The sequence below is a fragment of the Marmota marmota genome, unplaced genomic scaffold (genome assembly GCF_001458135.2).
Source record: "Marmota marmota marmota unplaced genomic scaffold, marMar, whole genome shotgun sequence".
Taxonomy (NCBI): domain Eukaryota; kingdom Metazoa; phylum Chordata; class Mammalia; order Rodentia; family Sciuridae; genus Marmota; species Marmota marmota.
The window spans coordinates 29,533,153-29,544,086 of record NW_026000174.1 but is presented as its reverse complement, the minus strand read 5'-3'; the positions used below and the strand labels follow the sequence as shown (position 1 = coordinate 29,544,086).

Genomic DNA, 10,934 nt, shown 5'->3' with positions numbered 1-10,934 from the left:
TACCAAGGACTGAACTCAGGGGCACTCAACCTCTGAGCCACATCCCCAGCCCTATTTTGTATTTTACTTAGAGACAGCATCTCACTGAGTTGCTTAGTGCCTACTTTTGCTGAGGCTGACTTTGAACTCAAGATCCTCCTGTCGTGGCCTCCTGAGCCACTGGGTTTACAGGCATGCATCACTGTGCCTGGCTTTAATAAATTTTTATTGAACTGAATTATCCCTCATTTTCATAACTAAGGCTCTTTTATTAAGGCAGAATAATTTCTTTCTGTTCTCAAATTAGAGTAGATTAGTGGTGTTTGTTATATCTTGCATTTTTTCTATTCCAAATTAGTGTTAATGATTTCACCAAGAAGCAGCTTTCTCAAATGAGTAAATATTTTTGTATTTTTAATCATTGAGATTATCTATGGCATTATCATATCACTGAGAAGTAATTTAATTCTATTATGTACACAGACTTTCTAAAGAAGATAAAGCCTTTTTGTGGGAGAAACGTTATTATTGCCTCAAACACCCAAATTGTCTTCCTAAAATACTAGCAAGTGCCCCAAACTGGAAATGGGTTAATCTTGCCAGAACATACTCATTGCTTTACCAGTGGCCTCCATTGTACCCACTGGCTGCTTTGGAGCTTCTTGATTCAAAGTAAGTAAAATATATTTATTTTCTTTTACTGTCAGTTATATTGCAGTAGTTCTTCCTTTTTAACACAAAAACAGTTCAATACGATATAAAAAAGTAAATATACCTTTATTCAAACATAACCTTTTGCATTGAAATGTTCATAAAAGCATTTTATGTCATTTAAAACTAACCGAAAAAAAAGGGTTAGATTGTCTGGAGTTATAGTTCAGTGGTGGAGCACTTGCCTAGCATGTGTGAGGCACTGGGTTGGATCCTCAGTACCACATAAAATAAATAAATAAAATCAAAAGAAGGTAATGTGTCCATCTACCATACACACACACACATATATATAAAAGGAATGGTTAGATTGTATATTTTTAACAATTTGTTGTATTTTAATGATGTGAGCCAAAATTTATTTTCATATATTTAAGGTTTCAGAATAATTCCAAAATTGAATCTGAATAACACAGTTAGATTTTCTTCCTAATACCAAGAAGGTGACACATGCCTATAGTTCCAGAGACTTGGATGCTAAGGTAGGAGAATCACAAGTTCAATGGCAGCCTCAACAACTTAGTGAGATCTGGTCTCAAAAAATAAAAAGGTGGGCTGGCTAGGGTTGTAGCTCAGCAGGAGAACACTTGCCTAGTACATGTGAGGCTCTGGGTTCCATCCTCAGTAACAAATAAAAATAAATAAAATAAAGAATTGTGTCCATCTACAACTAAAAAATATTTAAAAATAAAAACGTCAGGGGCTGTAGTTCAGTGGTAAAGCACCCCAGGATCAATCCCCTATACCAAAAACTAATATTTTTTCTTCTTAAGGAAGAAACAGCCAGGCACAGTGGCACATACCTATAATCTAAGCTGCTTGGGAGGCTGAGGTAGGAAGATCATTAAGTTCAAAGTCAGCCTCAGCAAAAGTAGGCACTAAGCAACTCAGTGAGATCCTGTCTCTAAGTAAAATACAAAATAGGGCTGGGGATGTGGCTCAGAGGTTGAGTGCCCCTGAGTTCAGTCCTTGGTATGAAAAAAAAAAGAAGAAACACATTGCTTTAGAAAAAAAGAATTGTGTATTCTTTGTCAGGAATAAATTGAAATTGAAATTGTTTTTGGGAAATACAGCTTTACTAGAAAGAAGCCTCTGTCAAATCTGAATTTTTCTGATGTTTTAGATTTGCTGATCAGGAAGTAAGATCCCTGGCTGTGACCTGGATTGAGGCCATTAGTGATGATGAATTAACAGATCTTCTTCCACAGTTTGTACAAGTAAGTTTTTTAGTAGGTTACCTCCCTCCTTATGTCTCACACCCCACCTGGTTTTAAAAAGTAAGGAACTTAGAGTTTACCTGCTGTTTTAATTAAAAGTAGTTTTTGTATGATTATAATGTTGGGGATCATTGCATGAGGATTTAGTGTGAATTTTTTTCCACTATTGTTATCTTGAATATTATATATCTGTAGATGAATTTTTAATTCTCAGACTTCTTAAAGTCTCAAAATAAAGCAGACTTGAGCTTTTCCTTGATTTTTCTTTATTAGTGAAACATAGCTAATGCATATTTTGTTGAGGTTATTCCTGTGCTTGATTTTATTAATTTGGCCTGTATTAATTCATCTGTTTCATTTTTGTAAGTATCATCTTTTTGTTAAATTTATACTTGCTTTATAGAATTTATCTTTTAATAATTTTATTTGAACAATTTACTAGGGACTTAACCACTAGTAATCCTTATTCTCTTTTATAAATAGGCTTTGAAATATGAAATTTACTTGAACAGTTCATTAGTGCGCTTTCTTCTGTCCAGGGCATTGGGAAATATCCAGATAGCACACAGTTTATATTGGTAAGATTTAACTTTTATGAAGTACTTTGTTTCCATTGTTAATATTTATAGAGATGACATACTTTGTAAGTCTAAATAGTATGCTCAGAATATTTGCTATTAATACTAGATATTTTATTTATTTTAAAGAAGCTAAGTTTTTGTGTTTAGAAATAAACCCCAAAATAACAAAACCCTCTATTGAAAAATATTTGGCATGTGATGACTGTATAAATAGAGTTTTTACTTGCTTATATAGCTTACCATAAATTTCTGAATACTAAAAATGAACCCATTAAGTTAGTTTTGTTCATTCAATTATCAAAAGTGGCTGACATAAATATTTTGCTGTATTAGGCTTCTCAAGGATGCCCTACATGATACACAGTTTGGTGTCCGATATGAACATGTATTGGGTGCTCTACTCTCAGTAGGAGGAAAAGGACTCAGAGAAGAACTTTCTAAGCAGACAAAATTTGTACAGCTTTTAGGAGGAGTAGCAGAGAAAGTAAGGCAGGCTAGTGGATCAGCCAGACAGGTATGTACTCAAAAGAGAACATAAATGTTTTGTAAATGATCTTTATGGTGCTGACAAATTAAGTTGTACTACTTTTTTTTCTTTTGAAACAGAGAAAATGAAGAATTATTTTAATTCTGAAAATGTGTCAAAAGAAAATTTTCCCAAATTAATCTTTTCTGGAAGTGTAATAAATGAACTTTTTTAATCAATAGATTCCCAATAGAATTCTAACTATACCTGTACTATTTTGGACAGATAAGATTCAAAGGCTAGGGGCTGAGGATGTGGCTCAAGCGGTAGCGCACTTGCCTGGCATGCGTGCGGCCCGGGTTCGATCCTCAGCACCACATACAAAGATGTTGTGTCCGCCGAAAGGATTCAAATGCTATTTAAAATATATGGGGAAAATGCCATAATTCAGAAGACCAATGCTTTTATTTCCTATGCTTATTAATTCCTTTCTGATTAAAATTGTTCTCAAGTGTGTTTTTCACTGTCTTGTCTTTAAAATTTTTTGTAATTGCAAAGTATCAGTGCTGATTTTTGATTTAAAAAAAATAGGTAATAAAGTTTATAGATTCAAAAATGAGGAGTTAATATTATTTCCAATTCACTCTTCCAGTTCATAGTTTACTGTATACTCCTCTTGGTCATATGATATACATACTCCCCCCCCCCACACACACACATACACACACATGAATTTGGGGAGTTGTTTTAGTTTTACAAAACAGAATTTTCCCCCTTCCATTCTCTCACTCCCCCCCACACACAGACGCCTTACTCTTGTTGAGGTAAAAATCACCTAATATAAAATTTAGCCATAANGCTGAGAATCGAACCCGGGCCGCACGCATGCCAGGCGAGCGTGCTACCGCTTGAGCCACATCCCCAGCCCTTTGTATCTGGTTTCTATATGAATCATATAATATGTGGTCTTGTATCTGTTTTTTTTTTCCACTTAGCATGTTTTTAGAGTTCATCCATGTTCTAGAATGTTTAAGTTTGTCATCCCTTTCTATACCTAAATAATATTCCATTGTTTAGATATAGTTCATTTATTTATCTGTTAATGAGTTGATGGACATTTGGGTGGTTCTGCTTTTTGTCTAATACTAATAATGCTGATAAGGTGTTCAATGGACACCTTGTTTTTACTTCACCTAAGAATGAAGTTTCTGAATTATATAGTAAATCTGTATTTAACTTTTCGGAGGTGTTATTGAACTGCTCTCTCTAGCAGTCCTACCATATTATATTTCTGCCTACCATCAGTATAGAAGAATTCTAATTTCTCAACATCCTCATCAACATTCCCCCCCACTCGGGATCTTGTTTTTTTTTTTTTTTTAATGATTTTATTATAGCCATTCTAGTGGGTATGAGGTCATATCTAGTTGGTTTAATTTGTAATTCCTTAATGACTGATGATGTTAAATGTATTCTTACAAGTTTGCCGTTTGTATATCTTCTCTGGAGAAATGTCTAATCAAGTACTTTACTCATTTTAAAATTGAATTATCTTTGTCTTAAATTGTTAAGCATTCTTTATATATTCTGGGTACTAGACCCTTATCAGATACACTATTTTTTTTTTCAGATACACTATTTGTTAATATTCTTTCTTTCCATTGTGTGGGTTATCACTTCCTTGATAGTTTCCTTTGATGCACTGTAATTTGTTTGTTTAGTAGGGGATTTGAGATGAGATCTTGCTATTTCCAAGACTGAATCAAAAACAATCCTCCTACCTCAGCCTCCTAAATAGATGGTTTTACAGGCATGCACCACCATTCCTGGCTTATTTTTAAACTTTGATCAAGTCCAGTTTATCTGTTTTTGTTTTGTTTTGTTGTGTTGTGTTTTTGTTTTTGTTTTTGTCTTTCATTGCTCGTGTTTTTGATGTCAGGTCTAAGAATTTCTCATTAAATTCAATGTCAAAGGTGTACACCTGTATTTTTATCTAAGTTTTACAGTTTTAGCTCTTATATTTAGACCTTTGATACATTTTTGAGTCAGTTTTTGCATTTGCAGTGAAGGAGGAGTCCAGTGTCATTTTTTTTCCACATTTTTTATTGATTCATTATAGTTGTACATAATGATGGGCTTTGTTGTTACATTTTTATACATGCACACAATATAGCAATATCATGTGGTCAATATCACTCCCCAGCACATCCCTCCTACCTTCCTGCCTTATACCCTTGTTCCCTTTCCTCTACTGATCTGCCTTTGGTTTTCATGAGATTCTGGCCCCCAAACTTTTCTTTTTCCTACCTAGCTTCTACATATGAGAGAAAACATATGACCCTTGACCTTCTGAGTTTGACTTATTTTGTTGATGTCCCATTTATTTATATCTTCTCAAATTCATTCATTTTCCTGCAAATGACATAATTTCATTTTTTGTGACTAAATAAAATTCCGTTGTGTATATATCGATTCATTTCTTTTTCCATTCATCTATTGATGGATACCTAGGCTGGTTCCATAGTTTGGCTATTGAAAATAATATTATTGTTCGGCATGTGGCTCTCCAGTTGTCTTAGGCCATTTGTTAAAAGATTCCTTTTTCCCATTGAATGGTTTTGGCATCCTTGTCAAAAAACAGCTGGAGGAAAAAATATATGTAATATGAAATTTTATATATATTTCTGGACTTTCTTTTTCATGCATTGATATATCAGTCCTTAAACCATACTGTTCTTTTCTTTTCTCCTCTTTCACTCTCTTTCTCTGTTTTTCTTCTCTTTCTCCCTCTCCTGGGGAATCTAATCCAGGGTCCCACACATAGTAAGCAAGTGTTCTATCACTGAGTTTTAGCCCCAGCCTTATATCATACTGTTTTGATTACCATAGTTTAGTAGTATGGAGGAAATATAATTCCTCCATCTTCATTCATTTTCAAGATTGTTTTGGCTATTTGGTGTTCCTTGGGTTTATTGTGTTCATTTCTGCAAAAAGACAGTTGGAGTTTGGTTAAGAATTATGTTATATCTATAGGTCAATTTGGAAAATGTTATCATTTTAATGATTTATGTCTTCTAATTCATGAACACAAGATGTCTTCCCATTTATTTATATCTTCTCATATTCTTTCAATAATGATACCTTTTTTGTTTTGGGTTTTGTTTGTTTTATTTTGTTCTACAGTACTAGGGATTGAACCCAGCATCTTGTGTAAGCACTACATGTTTGTTTTGGGTTTTTATTTTTTTTGCAAATGCCTTTTTTAAACTTCATCTTGGATATTCATATCAGCAATGTAGTTTTACTTCATGATTTTTAGTCGGTATATAATACTATAAGGTATTATAGCATAAATTGTGAACCATTCCTACCACTACTACTACTTTTTTTTTTTTTTTTTTTGGTTTTGGGCTTTGAACCCTGTTTTGACCCTATTTTGAGATAGGATCTCACTAAGTTTCTGAGGCTTTGAACTTGCAATTCTCTTGCCTCAGCCTCCTGAATAGCTGGGATTACAGGTATCTGCCACCATGCCTGGCTGACCCATTACATCTATGTAGGTTCTTACACATTTTTCCTTTTCCAGTCATTACTACAATGAACTTTGGTATGTAAGTTTTTACTTCTTTGCTAGTATTTGTTTTTTTGATACATGATCTCACCAGTTGCCCGTGTTGGTCTTGAATTCCTAGACTCATGTGATCTTCCTACCTTAGCCTCTCAAGTAGTTGGGACTGTAAGCCTGCACTGCCATACCAGGCTTTTTAGCATTTCTTTATAGAATATTCCTATAGGCAAATTAGTTGAGTTGAAGATACGTACTTTTTTTAAAATTTTCTTTTATTGATGAATCTTTTATTTAATTTACTTATATGTGGTGCTGAGAATCGAACCCAGTGCCTCGCACATGCTAGGCAAGCACTCCACCACTGAGCCAACAATCCCAGCCCCGAGATATGTACATTTTTAAAAAATATTTTTTAGTTGTAGATGGACACAATACTTTATTTATTTATCTTTATGTGGTGCTGAGGATTGAACCCAGTGCCTCACATGTGATAGGCAAGTGCTCTACCCCTGAGCCACAATCCCAGCCCAAGCCCCAGCTATGTACATTTTTAGTAATAATAGTTTTTGTTAGATTGTTCTCCAAAAAATAAATAAATTATGCCTGTGTACACCTCTCTCCCCATCAACAGATTATAAAATTGTTTTCCACCACTTCTGTTGTCTTAAATTTTCATTGGATAGATGAAAAGTTGCATCTCATTTTTGCTTAATTTTGATTTTGTTGACTAATATTGAGCTTTAACATTTTCATGTATATTGGTTAGCCATATATACATCCCCCTGTACCTGTGTTTATAGCTTTTGTCTATTCTAATTTACTTTTATAGTAACAACCCCTTTAAGCAGCAATCTCTATCTTTATTCCCCTGGAACTGGTGATTGAACCCAGGGCCTTGCGCATGCTAGGCAAGCATTCTGCTTCTGAGCTACACCCCAGCCATTTTTATAAATTACATTTTGAGACAGGTTCGTGCTAAGTTGCCCACGCTCGTCTTGAATTTATGACCCTTCTGCCTCAGCCTCCTGAGTAGCTTAGATTATGGGTGTGTACCACTGCACCTAGCAAGCAACAACTTTTTGACCATTTTGAAATTGGACATTTTATAAATTGTGTCTGCAACACATTTCCTTGTCTTAAAAACAGACCTTCATTTTTATTATGTACTTATGATAACAATCTCTTTCATAGGTCGTCCTCCAGAGGAGTATGGAACGAGTACAGTCCTTTTTTCTGAAGAATAAATGCCGACTCCCTCTCAAACCAAGTCTAGTGGCAAAGGAGTTAAATATTAAGGTGATAAAATACTTAAAATTTCACATTAAATTTCAAAATAATACATAGGAAAAAAGCAAATGAGCAGGTATGCTTAAGGCAAACAAGGATAAGACCTGCATAGTTTCGTTGTGAGTATGTATGAAAGGATTTCTGTTTGTCGTTAGGATCCATATTTATCTCAACATTCTTTACCTAATTGGTATTCCAAAATGACAGTGGAAAGTTATTTATTTCCTTGGGTTTTATTTGTTGTTTATCTTAAATTGGCTTTATTGTCTTAAATTAACTTTTTTGTTAATTAGTTTCATTTAAAAATAAGATTTAATCTTTGCTAATGAAATTATTAAAGTTTTAAATCAGTATTTGAGTCCATATATAATTAATTATAGTAGTACGATAAGTAGAAGTGGTGATTTCATCGCCAATCAGAATGAGTATCACAAAACTGTGTTTTGTTGAGGAATTAAAACCATTTATAGGGGCTGGAGTTGTAGCTCCGCGGTAGAGCACTTGCCTTGCCTTTGTGAGGCACTGAGTTCAATTCTCAGAACCACATTTAAATAAGTAAATAAAATAAAGGTTTATCAACAACTGAAAAAAAAATTGGTTGTCTTAAAAAAAACACAAAAAACATTTATAAAGGGCTGTGGATATGGCTCAGTGGTAGAGTGCATGCCTGGCATGTATGAGGCCCTGGGTTCCATCCCTAGCACAGCAAAACCAAACCAAACAATAACAAACAAACTCAAACTGAAAGTATGCTATGTTTAAATTTTAAAAAATAAACTATATATGTATGTATATATATACATGTGTACATACAAACTGTGTGCCAAATCATCTAAAAATCAGTTATTTTTATGTCATTTTCCATAGTTCAGTGAAACAAGTGAAAAGGGAAGTGCCCAGAACCAAAAAGTAATAAACTGATTTTTTATGCCAGTGTTATCTTTCTAATGCTTAAATGATATATTTGCAGTCATGTTCATTCTTCAGTTCTAATGCTGTGCCCCTAAAAGTCACAATGGTGAATGCTGATCCTTTCGGGGAAGAAATTAATGTCATGTTTAAGGTGAGCAAAATAGGGTTACTTTGGGATGTGGGAGGTATGGGGGTCTCACTGTGTTGCCCAGGCTGTCCTGGCACTCAAGGGCTTATTTAAATGATCCTTCTGCCTCAGCCTTACCATTAGCTGGGGCTACAGATTTACACCACAATGTCCAAATAAGTTTTTTGTTTGTTTGTTTTTATTTTTGTTTTTTGGTACCAGCAGTTGAACAGGGCACTGGCACTGGGCTGAGGTTGTGGCTCAGTGGTAGAATGCTTGCCTAGTGAGTGTGAGGCACTGGGTTTGATCCTTAGCACAATAAAATAAATAAATAAATAAATGGATGGTATGTGTGTATCTACAACTAAAAAAATTTTAAAAAGAAAGAAAGAAAAAAACAGGGGCACTTAACCACTGAGCCACATCCCCAGCCCTTTTTATAATTTATTGTGACACAGGGTCTCAAGAAGTTGCTTAGGGCCTCACTAAGTTGCTGAGGCTGGCTTTGAACTCGCAATCCTCCTGCCTCAGCTCCCTGAGCTGCTTGGATTGCAGGAATGTGCCACCACGCCTGGAATTTTTTTTTTTTTCCCTCTCTTTCATGGCAATTTAAAAATATTTTTTAAATTAAATTTCTTTTCCAAAATTACCAGGCAGTTTTGTATGTCTTATCACTGACATAAACTTTTCCCAAACACATTTGGGAACAAATGCAACTCTGGGATAGATCTACTACAGTTGACATGGGTTGAGCTCATCGTAACTTGAGACAGTGCCTTTTATGCAGCCTGTAGTGCAAATGGTGTCTCCCAGAGTTGGGCGTACAAAACTACAAAACATGATCAATAGCACTTGTTTTTAGAAACATACCAATTACATATACATAATTTATAATTATGTCAAACTTCTGTGTATTGTGCTTATAATTTATATATTTTGAAAAAAAAATCTTGTGTTTTAGTTAATTCAACTAGATAAGTGAAGGTTCATAAAGGTAGTTTCTATTAAGCTTCCTTTGATTTCTTTTTTTTTATTTTTTTATTTTTATTTTTTAATTTTTTATTGTTGGTTGTTCAAAACATTACAAATTTCTTGATATATCATATTTCACACTCCTTTGATTTCTGTAGCAAGTTCCCATATACTCAGGTCTCATATGGAACTTCATTTTTTTTTTTTTTTTTTACTGATATAGAAGCCTTTTCCTAAAACTTTACCATCTGTTTTAATTATCAAAATTTTATATGTTTCGTCTTAATGTATACTAAGGCAAATCCCTCTTATTCTTTTTATAATTTTCTTGACTATTGTCAAAAATGACTTCATAATTACGTGTTTTAATGTATTATTATATATTATTTTATCCAGTTTATAAAAGAAAAATAAGCTGGGTGTGGTAGCACACACCTGTGAACCCAGCTATTCTAGAGACTGAGATAGAAGGATCACAAGTTGAAGGCTAGCTTGGTAAACTTAGTGAGACCTTGTCTCAAAATAAAATTTTATAAAGGGCTGGGGATGTAGCTCATTGGTAAGAGCACTTATCTAGCATGAGCGAGGCTTTGGATATTCAGTCCTCAGTGTTGAAAGGGAAGAAAGGGAAAGGAACAAAGAATGAATTTTAATTCATTTTGGGAGGCCTAATATTTTTTTAAGTAACCTTTTATTTTGAGATCTTTAAAGATAAATGGTCAGTTATAAGAAATTATAAATAGCTGAGCACAGTGGTACATGCCTGTAATCCCAGCAACTCGGGAGGCTGAAGCAGGATGATTGCAAGTTTGAGGCCAACCTCAGCAACTTAGCAAGACTATGGGTCAAAATAAACTATTAAAAGGGCTGTGGATGTGGCTCAGTGGTTAAGTGCCTCTGGGCTTAATTCCCAGTGCCAAAAAAAAAAATAAAGAGAGAGAAAATTATATAGAGAGATCCTGTAGATTCTTGACCCAGTTTCCTCTAATGATCCGCTAATGATTAACATCATATATAACTCTGTTGCACATATCACAGGATATTGGCATTGATACAGTCAGGATACAGATCTTCACAAAGATCTTTGTGTTGCCGCCCCCCCCCCCCCCCCCCC

At 34.4% G+C, this 10,934-nt stretch overlaps 1 protein-coding gene across 3 annotated transcripts in view; it reads left to right on the top strand.

Moving 5' to 3' along the window:
- Positions 1-10,934, top strand: part of Pik3c2a (phosphatidylinositol-4-phosphate 3-kinase catalytic subunit type 2 alpha) — a 120,161-nt gene that overhangs the window by 86,034 nt on the left and 23,193 nt on the right. For all 3 annotated transcript variants that reach the window (XM_015477670.2, XM_048788428.1, XM_048788429.1), the window contains 6 exons: positions 463-651; positions 1,814-1,907; positions 2,391-2,485; positions 2,822-3,002; positions 7,714-7,818; positions 8,780-8,872. In XM_015477670.2, the coding sequence (XP_015333156.1) occupies positions 463-651; positions 1,814-1,907; positions 2,391-2,485; positions 2,822-3,002; positions 7,714-7,818; positions 8,780-8,872 (757 nt within the window). The remainder of the gene's footprint in view (positions 1-462; positions 652-1,813; positions 1,908-2,390; positions 2,486-2,821; positions 3,003-7,713; positions 7,819-8,779; positions 8,873-10,934) is intronic.